Below are 12,254 nucleotides of genomic sequence, written 5' to 3' on the forward strand. Positions count from 1 at the left end.
TCACCTTATCTCATCACTTCGCACTTTCTGGGTTGAATATTTTCTGAGATATAAGCGTTGAAGTAGTTGAACTGTAATAGGTCGTTTTGTGCTAAGCACTATTGGCGAGTGCTAAATGTTGTGGTTGAGACTTGAGTGAGGAGTTTTACTGATAGTGCTGTGTGGTGGTTTAAATTAAAATATGATTGATTAATTTCCACTGTGTTTATATAAGATGCTTTTATAGTCGTAAGATTCGACTGTTCAATGACTGATAAGGCAATAAGTTTAATTCGACTGATAAGGCAATAAGTTTAATTGTATGAACATGAGTATAGTGCCATTTTAAGCATATGTTATTTGTCAGATTTTAAATTTTTTTTTTGATTTGTAGAACACAAAAAGGAGATATATATGCGTAGTTTGAGTGCTTAATTTTTCAACATATAATAATGAAAAATGTTACTTTACTTCTTGGCAAATTCACGGAATTTGTTCAGCCGTGGCGTTCCATCGATCAATTGTTTGCCACTTCAGTGACTTCAGCGTCTTTGTCATCTTCAGCTTTTAAGTGTTAAGTCATATCTCCCCTGTATGGGGGGGGATGACTCTGTCTCTGCTTCCTCAAGAACAAGAAGCAGACAAAACAACAACAGAATGGTGATTTGAGGCTTTTGAGCATTGATTTGGCTGCATTTTAGCATTTGGTGATTTAGGCCTATTGTTTATTCTGAACAATTACCTAACATAGCAAAATTTTTACACTTAGTTCAACTGTTCAAGCATGGAAAACTTCTAACCTTAGGAGTTACGGCAATAGTGGCAAAGCAGAGAGTTTTTTTTAATCTTACTCGAGTTCATTTTTGAGTCTTAGTATAAGGTAATAAGTAGGTAGACCAGTAAAGTATCGTGGATACCATCATAGGCTACCAGCATTATCATACATAAATAATTGGTTAAAATCTTGAGTAAATGAAGAAATTAAAAATGAACTGATTCTAAAAAATCCCTGGTTGGTCACTATGCAGTTAGGGCTGCGACTAGAGCTTTCCCGCCATTTCTGCAACTGCAAGATTTCTGCCAGATGAATTACCTCTTATATAATTGTTAACAAAAATGCATGAGCAGGCCGCGAGATTCCAAATGTATCAAAAATTTGTCACATTGAAGCCGTGAGATTTCAGAAACGAGTAGGAAATTTCTAATCCTGATTTGGTTCAATGTTATGACACATTTTTCGATGATCTCACCACGTGGCATGCATTGTCTCTCTTTGGATCTCAATATTTTCCCACTAGATGGCCAAGACCTAGTGTTTTTGCAGTATTTCGACACGCAAATGTATGACGTCACTATTTCAACCATCAATGAACGCATGGAACTAAAACAAAGCTTAATATAAAGGGAAAGCTGGAGAGGTGACGGAATTACCTACGATGTCGGAATATACCGCGTTTACCCTATACCTTAATATTTAGGTAAATAAAATTATTGGCACTGATTTTTTTTATTCATTCGGCCCGCATAAATATTGGAAATATATAATGTGGCCTGCACTGTGAAAAGTTTGGAGACCCCTGCTCTAGACTCTAGAGTCCAGGCTGCACCAGCCGCCAGCACCCATCGGCACAGCAGCCCAGGCTGGAGGCTGGCCTGGCTGGATTATTTGGCTATATGAATCCTTGTGTGAAGACAAGCTAAGTGCTAGGCAAGGGTAACTCACTGGTTGACTAATCAGGTACCCAATTAAACTCTCATAAGAGTGATAAGACACAGATATGTTGCCTAGCTAATGGCTTTCATTCTTACAGATGAGATTGGCTTGCCAGTTGAGGGAGCTATTTTGGGCTATGTGGTCGTGGTGTATGAAAGTATGACACTCCACACTCACACAGTCACACTGTAATAATGACAGTATGAGGTGGGAAGACTCTGACTCTACTTCCTCAAGAACAAGAAGCAGACAAACAACAACAGAATGGTGATTTAAGGCTTTTGAGCATTGATTTGGCATTTGGCGATTCAGGCCTATTGTTTATTCTGGACAATTACCTAACATTGCTAACAATGAATAACATAGCAAAATTTTCACACTTAGTTCAAGCATGGAAAACTTCTAACCTTAAGTGAGTTAGGGGTCACAGCGGCCACAGCCGGTCACTTAGGGCTGCGACTCCTAGAGCTTTCCCAACATTTCCATTTTCCAGAACTGCAAGATTTTTGCCAGATGAATTACCTATTCTATAATAATAATTGTTAACAAAAATGCATGAGCGGGCCACAACTCACAAGATTCAAATGTATGAAAAATTTGTCATGTTGAAGCCGCAAGATTTCAGAAACAAGTAGGAAAATTCTAATCCTAATTTGGTTCAAAGTTCAAGTTAGTTGCAACTTGCAAGTCTCAAACCTGCCACTTGATGCTTGCTGTGCTGGACTGTCCAGCCTGCCACCTTGCCTTTCAGTTTAACCATAACTGTCAGATTGCTGGGAATCCCAGCAATCTGACAGTTATGGACTTATGGTCAAACTGAAAGGCATGAATTGAAAAAAAAAACTGGGATTGAACCAGATATTGGGCCAGATTGCTGCCCGCTAGGAATACCTAGGATTGAACAGGAACCCAATACTCACTGCCTGAATTTTGCAATTTCGGTGCACTTGAACTGACATCACTGTGCCACCCTGCATCAATTAGCATTAAAATGACCTGATCCTAATGTGCACTTGCCCCATCTTCATGGGGTTAAGCTGCATGTTCTCAATACGGCATGGGGCATTCCATCATTTCAGCGTCATTGTTAAATTTATTTTGGTCATTTAAGAGTTGAGACAGTTGTCTCATTTGTCTGTGCCACAACTTGGTGAGTTGGTGGGAAATGCCACTGGGAAGTGACAACTTGGCAACAAGTTAGAATGAACTTGGTATGCATGTTGAAATGTACCAAACTAGAAACCTAATCAGAGTTATCTCTCACTAAATTTTGAAAATAATGTAGACTGTGCTGTGGTATTGGTGATGCAATGGCAAGTGGCACTGGCATGTTGACACTTGACAAAAATTTGAAAGAGTGAAAGCAGTAAGTTATGGAACAAAATAGTTTTATACTGATAACTGGCTACTGAGTACTGGCTACTGCTGATGCTGAGTGCTTCCTGACTTAGAATTTTCATACGTATAAATGAAATATTGCAGTTCAGAGGTAAATTTGCAGCTCCAAAATAAATTTGGAATCTAGCAACCTAATTGCACTTCTGGCTTAGAACTGTTAAAAAGTAATTTGGAGGTAATTGATCTGGTGGGGAAAAAATAAACTTAAAATAACAGGAAAGCTCTAGCCAGTTGCCCTGCTCCTTTAACCTGCTGTAGACAACTGCTGACCTTGCTGACAATACCCATTACCCCATGTTTATATGCTTAACATGAAAACATGTTTAACATGCTTAAAAACATGTTTATATGCTTAAGAAGTTGGAAGCTAAATGTTTATGCTTCACTCTTCAATTGAAGACAGACAGATGGAATAATTGCTGAAAATGTATTTTTGTAATAATACAATATATTATTATAGGTCCATTATTAAAAACTCTATTATTCTTCATTCAAATTTCAAATTGTCCATTCAAACTCTATTGTTAGTAGTTGCAAGCTGATATGTTTTTTTTTAATTATCATTATCTTATTGATTAGTAGTAGGGTGCAAATTTTAACTTGGAAAGTATCTAAAAATTAGGAACCTGAGTTTTGTCTGGTGAGTGATGATTGAGGATGTATATACCTCAGGTGACAGGCTCAAAGCTTTATAGCATCCACATGTTGGTATTTATTGCCAAAGTTCACTGCATTTTATAATTTCTCCATTTCTTCATTACAGGTTTGATTAGAAGTTTTAAATCCCATATCTTAATTAGAAATCAGGAAATGATTTAATTCAGTGTCAGGGACTCACGGTGTCACTTTACTGAGAAAACAACAAATATTTTATCTACAAGATGTCAGTTGTAGTGGAGACCACCATTGGAGACTTCACAGTTGACCTCTATACTGAGGAACGCCCTAGAAGTAAGTATGGGTTTCAAAGTATTGATGAATTTCTTATACCATTGAGTTATATAATAACTTATGTGTCAGAGGCACTGGCAAGCTCTATTGCTCATAATTTTACTTAAAAGTTTGAAGGTTGACTTCCTTTTTTATTTGAAAAAAATAACACTTGCAATAAACCTGCTCCAATGAGCATTTAGTCCTGTAGTTCAGAAGCTACTAATACAGTGAATGTATTCCTATGTGTACATTGTGAAACATGTTTTTTAATCTAATCACTTAATTACAGGTATGAAAGGTTGTATTTATGGATTAAGATTTTATGGTAATTTTCATGTTAATATTTGACTCGCCCTTGCAGCTTGCCTGAACTTCCTGAAGCTGTGCAAGCAGAAGTACTACAACCTGAACCTGCTGTACAGCGTTGAGAGGAACTTTGTGGCTCAGACTGGCGACCCCAGCGGCACTGGCCGTGGAGGTTTGTTCCAAAGCCCACAAGCTGGAATTTGTGTTGTACTTGCTTTTTAGTGTATTTTCTATGATAGAGAGTGGAAATAATTTTAAGAAAGTGCATTCCATATCACAACAGTAAAAATATTTCATTCATGACTAATGTGTTATTTTCTTGAAATTTATAATCTATCATATCATTCAAGTGCTTCTTGGAATAATGAAATATGGAAGCTCTGGAAAAAATTTATTGCCTGTGATAAACATGGACTGATGGAAAAGAAGTTTTTTTTTTATAAAAGCACTAAACTAAAAAAGAAATAAAACTTAGTTTTTCAAACTTGTTTTAGGGCTTGTCATAATTGATAGGTTTCTTTAGCATCTTGGAGAACAATGTAGGTAGATATCAATCTTATATCAATATCAATCCATACAAAAAACGATTATCACAATGTCAAGAGTTGAGCTCTTTAAGAATGTAAGATGCTCTGCCTGAACATCAGTTGATATTACCTATAAATGGCTGGCATTATTGGATTTCAGCATTTAATGTACTACACTCGTTTGATTTTATTATCATTGCCCTTAATTTTATTTTTTCATTTTAATTTGATGCTGCTCATTATATAAGATGTTTTTGTGTTTCAAACCTTGTGATCTGATATCCATCTGCCAAGCTCTTTATTTTGAGTGCTTCTGTATCAATTGTACCCAATTTAGCTGCTGCTTTTCTTTGCAATGTTGTGTCCTTGAGTCATTTTATTTGCTAATGACACACTTTTTAATACTTTGAACTTTTTTGCCAACTTTAGATTCAATTTACATGTTGCTTCCATGTCCAGCTTTGATTGGTATTTTTTAAAGAATTTAATTTTTTTTTAATTCAGAGGTGCTTCCATGTCCAGCTTTGATTGGTATTTTTTAAAGAATTTAAATTTTTTTTAATTCAGAGGTCTAAACATTTCTGATCCAAGTTACTATTTGTATATGAAGCCCTGATGATGAGTGTTGCGATTTGTAGCCACATGTGCTGAAAACAAAGTCACAGTGGACTTTTTAAAGTCCATGTTGCCATGCACACTCACAGTGACAAAGTAAGCAATGCTACTCCCTCCCTTATTGAGGTATTACAGCACCTGTTTTTTGTACAGGCTCATCAATCTTCAGCAAGATGTTCGGGGAATATAAATAAACCTTAGATTTAATACGGAATAGGAATGCCTTATTATTATTATTATTACCACGTTTTTCTTAGCTTCGTTTTGTGTGTCTGTCATCAAAAATTCAGACCTTAATTTAAAGCTCTTCTGAACATCCTAGAAACTTTAAATTTGGCTTGCATGCTAATGCTGTCTAACAATTCAAGATTTGATCATCAGAAATGATAATTTAAATTTTTTTAAGAAAAAAAAAATAAAAATTCACGGTTTGGAATTGAGTTTTGTCTCGAACATCCACACTTGCTAACCATGGAAAGTTATTTGAATTGCTAAAATTGCTGACTAAAAAGTAGAAAATGAATAAATATGAAAAATATTTTTAAAAACCACGTTTTTCTGGTTTTTACAAAACTAAAAATAGTGAAATAAAACTAATAAAAAAAAACTTTGAAACCACCTTTTCTTAACGGACAAAAAAGAAAAACATTTAGGTAGGTACTCCTACATAACATTACATGACATTTTACATAACTTAAATGTTATGTAAAAGTACCTAAATGTTTTTCTTTTTTGTCCGTTAAGAAAACGTATTTTTTTAAAGTTTTTTTATTTGTTTTATTTTACAATGAATCTGCCACTGACCCTAATGGAATGTCTGGTTCACAAAAAAAAATTAATACTTTTTAGTTATGGGTCCATAAAATTACCATGCTCCTAATATAAAATAATTCATGCAGCTATATAAATCACTGAGTGCTTGTAATCAAGCGAATGATCTTAAAGTATAGTAGTGCTGAAACTTGAAGTTCAGATTTCATACACATGAACAATAAAACGCATGTGCTATTCACTGAAGTTATCTTTCTGATGCATAACTTGTGAATTTGTCTTCTACTTCTCGTAATTTGTTGACGCAGCTGATTTGTAATAGCAAAAAAATGTGTTAGTTCAGCCAACTGGTAGAACTGTTTTGAAATAAATTCACTTCCAAAATTGAAGAGTAGCTGAAATTGATGAGTATCTCAATTGTAGGTGGTATGTTTTATACCTAAATTGTTGATACCATTATTTTGATGACGTAACGACTACATGCTACTTGCCAGACTCAGTTTAATTTCCAGAAGATACCAATTTGCCAGTCTTGTGTAATGTTACTGCTACAAAGCTTTAGTGTTCAGTGTTGTGCCAATATCATGATCACATTGCGACTGACCTCCACTCAACAGAAATATGAAACGTAATTATACCCACACCACTTTCCTGCTCCATTTAAATGTCATGGTTTAACACCAGAAAAGACTAGACTAGAGATTACAATTATTTTTCTATCATCTACTTTAGCTTTAAATTTTGATGTTATTTTTTTCCAATGACACTGGCATGCTGGAGAGTAAATGGGTTTCCAGCTTCCATTTTACATCAACGTCTCTTCATCTGCCCTCATTGAGCAGGTACGGGTCACAGTTTTTCGTGACGCTGGGAGAGCAGCTCGAGGCTTTGGATGAAGAACATCTCGTGTTTGGGCGGGTCACTGAGGGTTTGGACGTCATCGCTAAGCTCAATGATGTGTTAACGGACGAGAAGAACCGCCCTTACCAAGACATTCGCATCACACACACCGTGATTCTGGACGATCCATTCCCTGACCCTGATGATCTTGAGTTCCCTGATTCCTCGCCACCACCTACAGCAGAGATGTTGGCGTCTGATTACATCGGCGCAGATGAGGACATTGAAGCCTCAAAGGATAAGGATATCAAGGAAATTGAGGAGGAAATAGCCGAAAAGGAAGCCAAAGCCCGAGCTACCATCCTTGAAATGGTAGGAGATTTGCCAGATGCCGACATGGCTCCTCCAGAGAATGTCTTGTTTGTGTGTAAACTGAACCCCGTCACCACTTCTGAAGATCTTGAGATCATCTTCAGTAGGTTCGGAAAAATTAACTGCACGGAAGTTATCAGAGACAGAATAACTGGCAAGTCTCTTCAATACGCATTCATTGAGTTTGACAACAAGAAATCCTGTGAAGACGCCTATTTTAAGATGGACAATGTCGTCATTGACGATCGGAGGATACATGTTGACTTCAGTCAGTCCGTGTCTAAGGTCAAGTGGCAAGGCAAAGGCCGCAACGTTCTGCATTTTGATGATAAAGGCAGACGTTTGCCCGACCAACATGGAGCGTTTTCTCACAAACCTAAACCCAAAAAGGAGAAACCGTCCAGTCGTTTTATCGACACGGCGGCTTACGCCCAGAAATACAAAGAAGAGCACAACCATCAGCGATTGAGCAACGGTGACTCGATGCGAAGACCTCACTCGGGCGGTAACGCGTCTCCTGGGCGGAGGCCTGTTGATGATCGCATCAGTGACCACAGCCGTCGTGAACATCGCGATATGGACAGCAGCAGAAACAATATGGACAGTTATAGACACGAGACAAACCACGGCAGAGACAGAAGCAGAAATGAGAAGCACAGAGACGAGTATGAGGCGAGAGGAGGTTCGAACTATCATGAGATGAACCGTGACAGGAATGTGCGGGATAGAGGCAGGCACGAATTGGACAGAGGCAGGCACGAATTGGACAGAGGCCGGCACGAATTGGACAGAGGCAGGCACGAATTGGACAGAGGCAGGCACGAATTGGACAGAGGCAGGAACGAGTTGGACAGAGGCGGGGTGCGTGAGGGAGACAAATGCAGGACGCATGAGGGAGACAGAGATAGGTATGATCCTGACAAAAATAAGTATCATAGGCACAGAGGAAGAGACTCTGATGAGATCGACAATGGCATCGACCGGCACAAGTCGGACGCAATCCGAGAAGATACGAATACAGACAGAACAGAAACGGATAGAATCAGACGTCACACGAACAATAAAAGACACGAGCTTAACACAGGAATAAGTCGGGATTTTGAGCTTGAATCTTTTCGTCGCGGCCCACGAGATTCGCCCTCGTCAGATCGCGACGACCAGACGACCGAGCGTCGCGAGCTCATGCAGCGGCTGCGCGCTGACCTCGGCAGCGGCGCACGCATCAAGAACAAAACCAAGCACCGCGACGACAGCGAGGCAGCACAGGAAAACAAATCCAAGAAGATTAAGAAGAAAAGGAAACTGAGTAGTTCTTCATCCTCTTCAGATGAAAAGGAATCTTCCCATAAGAAAAATAAGCGACGTAAAGAAAAATCTAAAAAGAAAACAAAGAAAAGAAATAGAAAAGTATCGTCATCAAGTGCATCTTCTTCTAGTGAGTCGTCTTCAGATTCTTCCTCGGATTCAGAAGAAGTAAAAAGACGGAAGAAAAAGAAATCAAAGAAAGTCAAACATTCATGATTTTATATTTATTAGCGCACGTCTTAGAATTATCTAATGAGGTAAATATTTGATTTTGAATTCCAATGCTTGTGCGCATTCATCAACGTGGATCACACCCGCAAACAAACGTGTAATTTAAATTTTCAATGAACAATTATTCTTGCTGGCTCTGAGTCAACATATCGCTGATATGCATATTTAGTTGCATCAAATGGTCTTGCCTGATCAAATAATCACAAAGCCCTTGCAATCCCAACTTTTTACCGGCGGTTGAATTATTCATATATGGTCCACTTCCGTATTGCAGTCGATGCTTGCGAGTGATGCAGCTTAGCTCAGTCCGGAAATTGTGCGCTCGTCCCGAGTGAGGATACCATAAAAAAATGACAGTACTGTGGTTTTTCACACATAATTTGCTATTTAAATATAGGATTAAAACCACCAAATCAAATTTCTTCCGACGTTTACTTATTCCTCGTACAAAGTACAAAGTTATATGCAGATTTAATACAATTATGTTACTTAACATAACTAAATATCCATTTTTCAGACGTTTCTGCTGATTTCTGGTTTAAACACTTGACATCAGTTCAATCGAGTACGGTACCTTGTCTGAATAACTCTTTTGTGACTCAAGGCAAATAACATTCAAGTGGGTAGGACAGCTTGAGAATGGGACTTTTTTATCCCTAGAGGAGTACTTTGCCTTCTGCAAGTAGATATTAAGCTTCGATTTTCAGCATGCAATTACTTTTCGTTTATAATGGCTCCATCATCATTCTGAGAGATTTTGAACGATGATGTGCATGCGGCAGATATATTTAACGAAGTGACCTGCCACGCAATGATGTATGTGTTTCTAACGAATCCATTACCTGCCCATTATCTTATTTGCAATATGACAAGTTCCTTGATGACAGGGTAAGTAGCCTTGAGAGTCGTTCAAAAGAATTACATTAAAAAGATGATCATCCTGAGAGTTATGATAAAGCATGTGCATGGATTATGCGTTCATTTTTAACATAAATTCAAGTTTATGTACATATTGGTATAATTCAGCAAAGCCATTCATAAGTAATTACAGATATATTAACTGTTTGATAAATGCCCTTGGATAGCAGCCTCCTACGTGAAGGAGATGCAGCATTGTTGGGAAACTCTTTTGAGGTACAAATTATTTTTCTGGCGACTACAATTGTGATAAGGAACTGGACAAAATCTAACAGCGGAATGAAACGGCTAAAAGCAAATATTACAAATGTAACGTTAGCAAGTATGGACGTTGATGATAGTAAGAACTTAAAATCTAAATTGAAAGATAAATGACGCCTTTTTTCCCAACGGCGTTCTGCATGAGATTTCTCAACCCACGTGCTAATATTGTAATACATTATTGGTGCTCAGCGAGAGTAATTGGCAAATGACAGAAAATTTCTGAATATCAGACAAATTTATCACTTTCAAACAGCCGGGACTTGGCATGAGAGCAACCTATAGTTTACAATTTCCTACTTCATGAATTATGCTCTCATGCAAACGTTCGGAAATTATTTCAAAAATTCGTTAAGTTGAACGCTGTGTTCTCTCCAGTTCTCGGCTTGTTTGAAAATCGACTTGATAGGTCGGGCATATAATATGGATACATGATAATATATATGACTCAAGTACCTATCGAATTCTGAGCTTTGCTTAGACGCGCATGTGTTTGATCACTTATCACTTGGGCCTTTATGGTGTGTGTCAAAGACATCACAGGCTAGGCTTGTTCAGCATCGTAATAATAGTCGTCGTAGTTGAAGTCAGCAATCGGAGCGGGCTGCGTGCTGGTGGTTGTGGTGGTTGATCGGCCTGAAGGAGGTCTTGCAAGACCTCGTCTTCTGCCTCCAAGTCCTGCTAGGATACGACGCACTTCTTCTTCTGGTGTATCCTCCAGCCGACCCACTTGCGTGATCACCACCTGCACCGACAAGGGATGGACAAATTGAAAATTCCGAGCCTGCAGCTACTCCACAGTCACAGCGCATGAAACGAAGGTAGCCTATGTTTCGGGAGGAAAATTATTTTCAGTTGCTATTCTTTCACTATAACACACAAATCCATTAACTTTCACTCAATAATGTTTGTATCTGTCCTGAATTTCCGAAATAATGTAAGCTGAAAAAATACCATGAAAATGTATCGTCTTGTCAGAAAGTCGCTTCACTTTTCCAAAATGAAACATAAATTGGCAATAAACTACATTCTTTTGTCTACTTCCGAAGGTCATCGATTTCAAAAGTTCAGAGGCACCCACTTGCTGGGGGCCGGGGAAGTGGAAGGGGTCGTCGTGGGCACAGTCACGGCTCTGGATGAGAGAACAAATTTGTAAGATATTTCGCACTGAAACACGTAATATTAAAAACGTTATGCATATTTAATCTAAAGCTATAACAATAAAAAAAGTTCAATGTCCGAGTCTTTTTAAAGCTAATATTTTATTTTCGACTGTGGCGTCTGCGACATAATCACACATTTCAAGGTACTATAGTTAACTGACATTAAAATATGAAATTTGAAAATAGTGGTGAATAAAACAGAAAGTCGGAAGAATACTGTACTACAAACAACAACGTCTTACTCGGGAAACATATCTATAATTTTGTTTAAATTAAGCATTTATAAACGGGGTTTAGCGGACAATTCAGGTTTAAAATGGGAGTTAGGTTACAATGGGAGAGTAGTCCCAGTTAATGCGGCTAACTTTAAAAAGAACGGGGAAAAGATTGGTTAGCAGAACAAGCATAGCATAGCATAATTAAACTCTTAAGTTAAACAGGAAGAGTAAGATATGAAAAAATTATCGAAGAAAACTGGACAGATCATAGTATTCAAGATTCGAGCTTAGACATCTTACGGTTCATTAAAATTATTTCATTGGAATTTGTATGAAACTGTTCGATTAGTTTCAGAGGGGCGGAGTCTTATGTTCTCACTTGGTAGTGGGAGCGGCAGGAGAGGCTCTGAAGCGCGTGCGAGGGCCTCTGGCAGGCTGGCGTGATGGGGGCAACTCGGTGTCTACAGATGATGCTTGAGGCGTGTCTCTTTCAGAAGTGTTGGTTGTGGTTGCCTTGGGAGTTGTGGTAGTGGTTGGCTTGGGGGTTGTAGTTGTCTTGGGAGTTGTGGTAGTGGTTGACTTGGGGGTAGTGGTTGTGGTAGGTGCTGGAGTGGTCGTTTCGGCTGTAGTAGGTGCTGGAGTGGTCGGAGTGGCTGTGGTAGGTGTTGGAGTGGTCGGCGTAGCTGTGGTAGGTGATGGAGTA

The 12,254-nt window shown here is 38.4% G+C and overlaps 2 protein-coding genes across 2 annotated transcripts; one reads left to right on the forward strand and one right to left on the reverse strand.

Annotated features, from left to right (window-relative positions):
* The first annotated feature begins 3,854 nt into the window (after positions 1-3,854).
* LOC108670668 (peptidyl-prolyl cis-trans isomerase sig-7) lies at positions 3,855-9,413 on the forward strand. The gene is made up of 5 exons (XM_047884621.1): positions 3,855-4,042; positions 4,386-4,502; positions 5,626-5,656; positions 6,740-6,772; positions 7,041-9,413. Exons 1-5 carry the CDS (start codon positions 3,973-3,975, stop codon positions 8,974-8,976), a joined length of 2,187 nt encoding a protein of 728 aa, XP_047740577.1. The 5' UTR covers positions 3,855-3,972; the 3' UTR covers positions 8,977-9,413.
* Positions 9,414-10,714: 1,301 nt separating this feature from the next.
* On the reverse strand, positions 10,715-12,253 carry LOC108670664 (integumentary mucin C.1-like; the record flags this gene model as incomplete). Its single annotated transcript, XM_018158149.1, has 3 exons — positions 10,715-10,915; positions 11,248-11,302; positions 11,931-12,253. Coding segments are annotated over 3 exons (579 nt in total), but the record flags the coding sequence as incomplete, so codon positions are not given.
* Position 12,254: the final 1 nt, after the last annotated feature.

This window comes from Hyalella azteca, unplaced genomic scaffold (assembly GCF_000764305.2).
Source record: "Hyalella azteca isolate HAZT.00-mixed unplaced genomic scaffold, Hazt_2.0.2 contig15752, whole genome shotgun sequence".
Taxonomy (NCBI): domain Eukaryota; kingdom Metazoa; phylum Arthropoda; class Malacostraca; order Amphipoda; family Hyalellidae; genus Hyalella; species Hyalella azteca.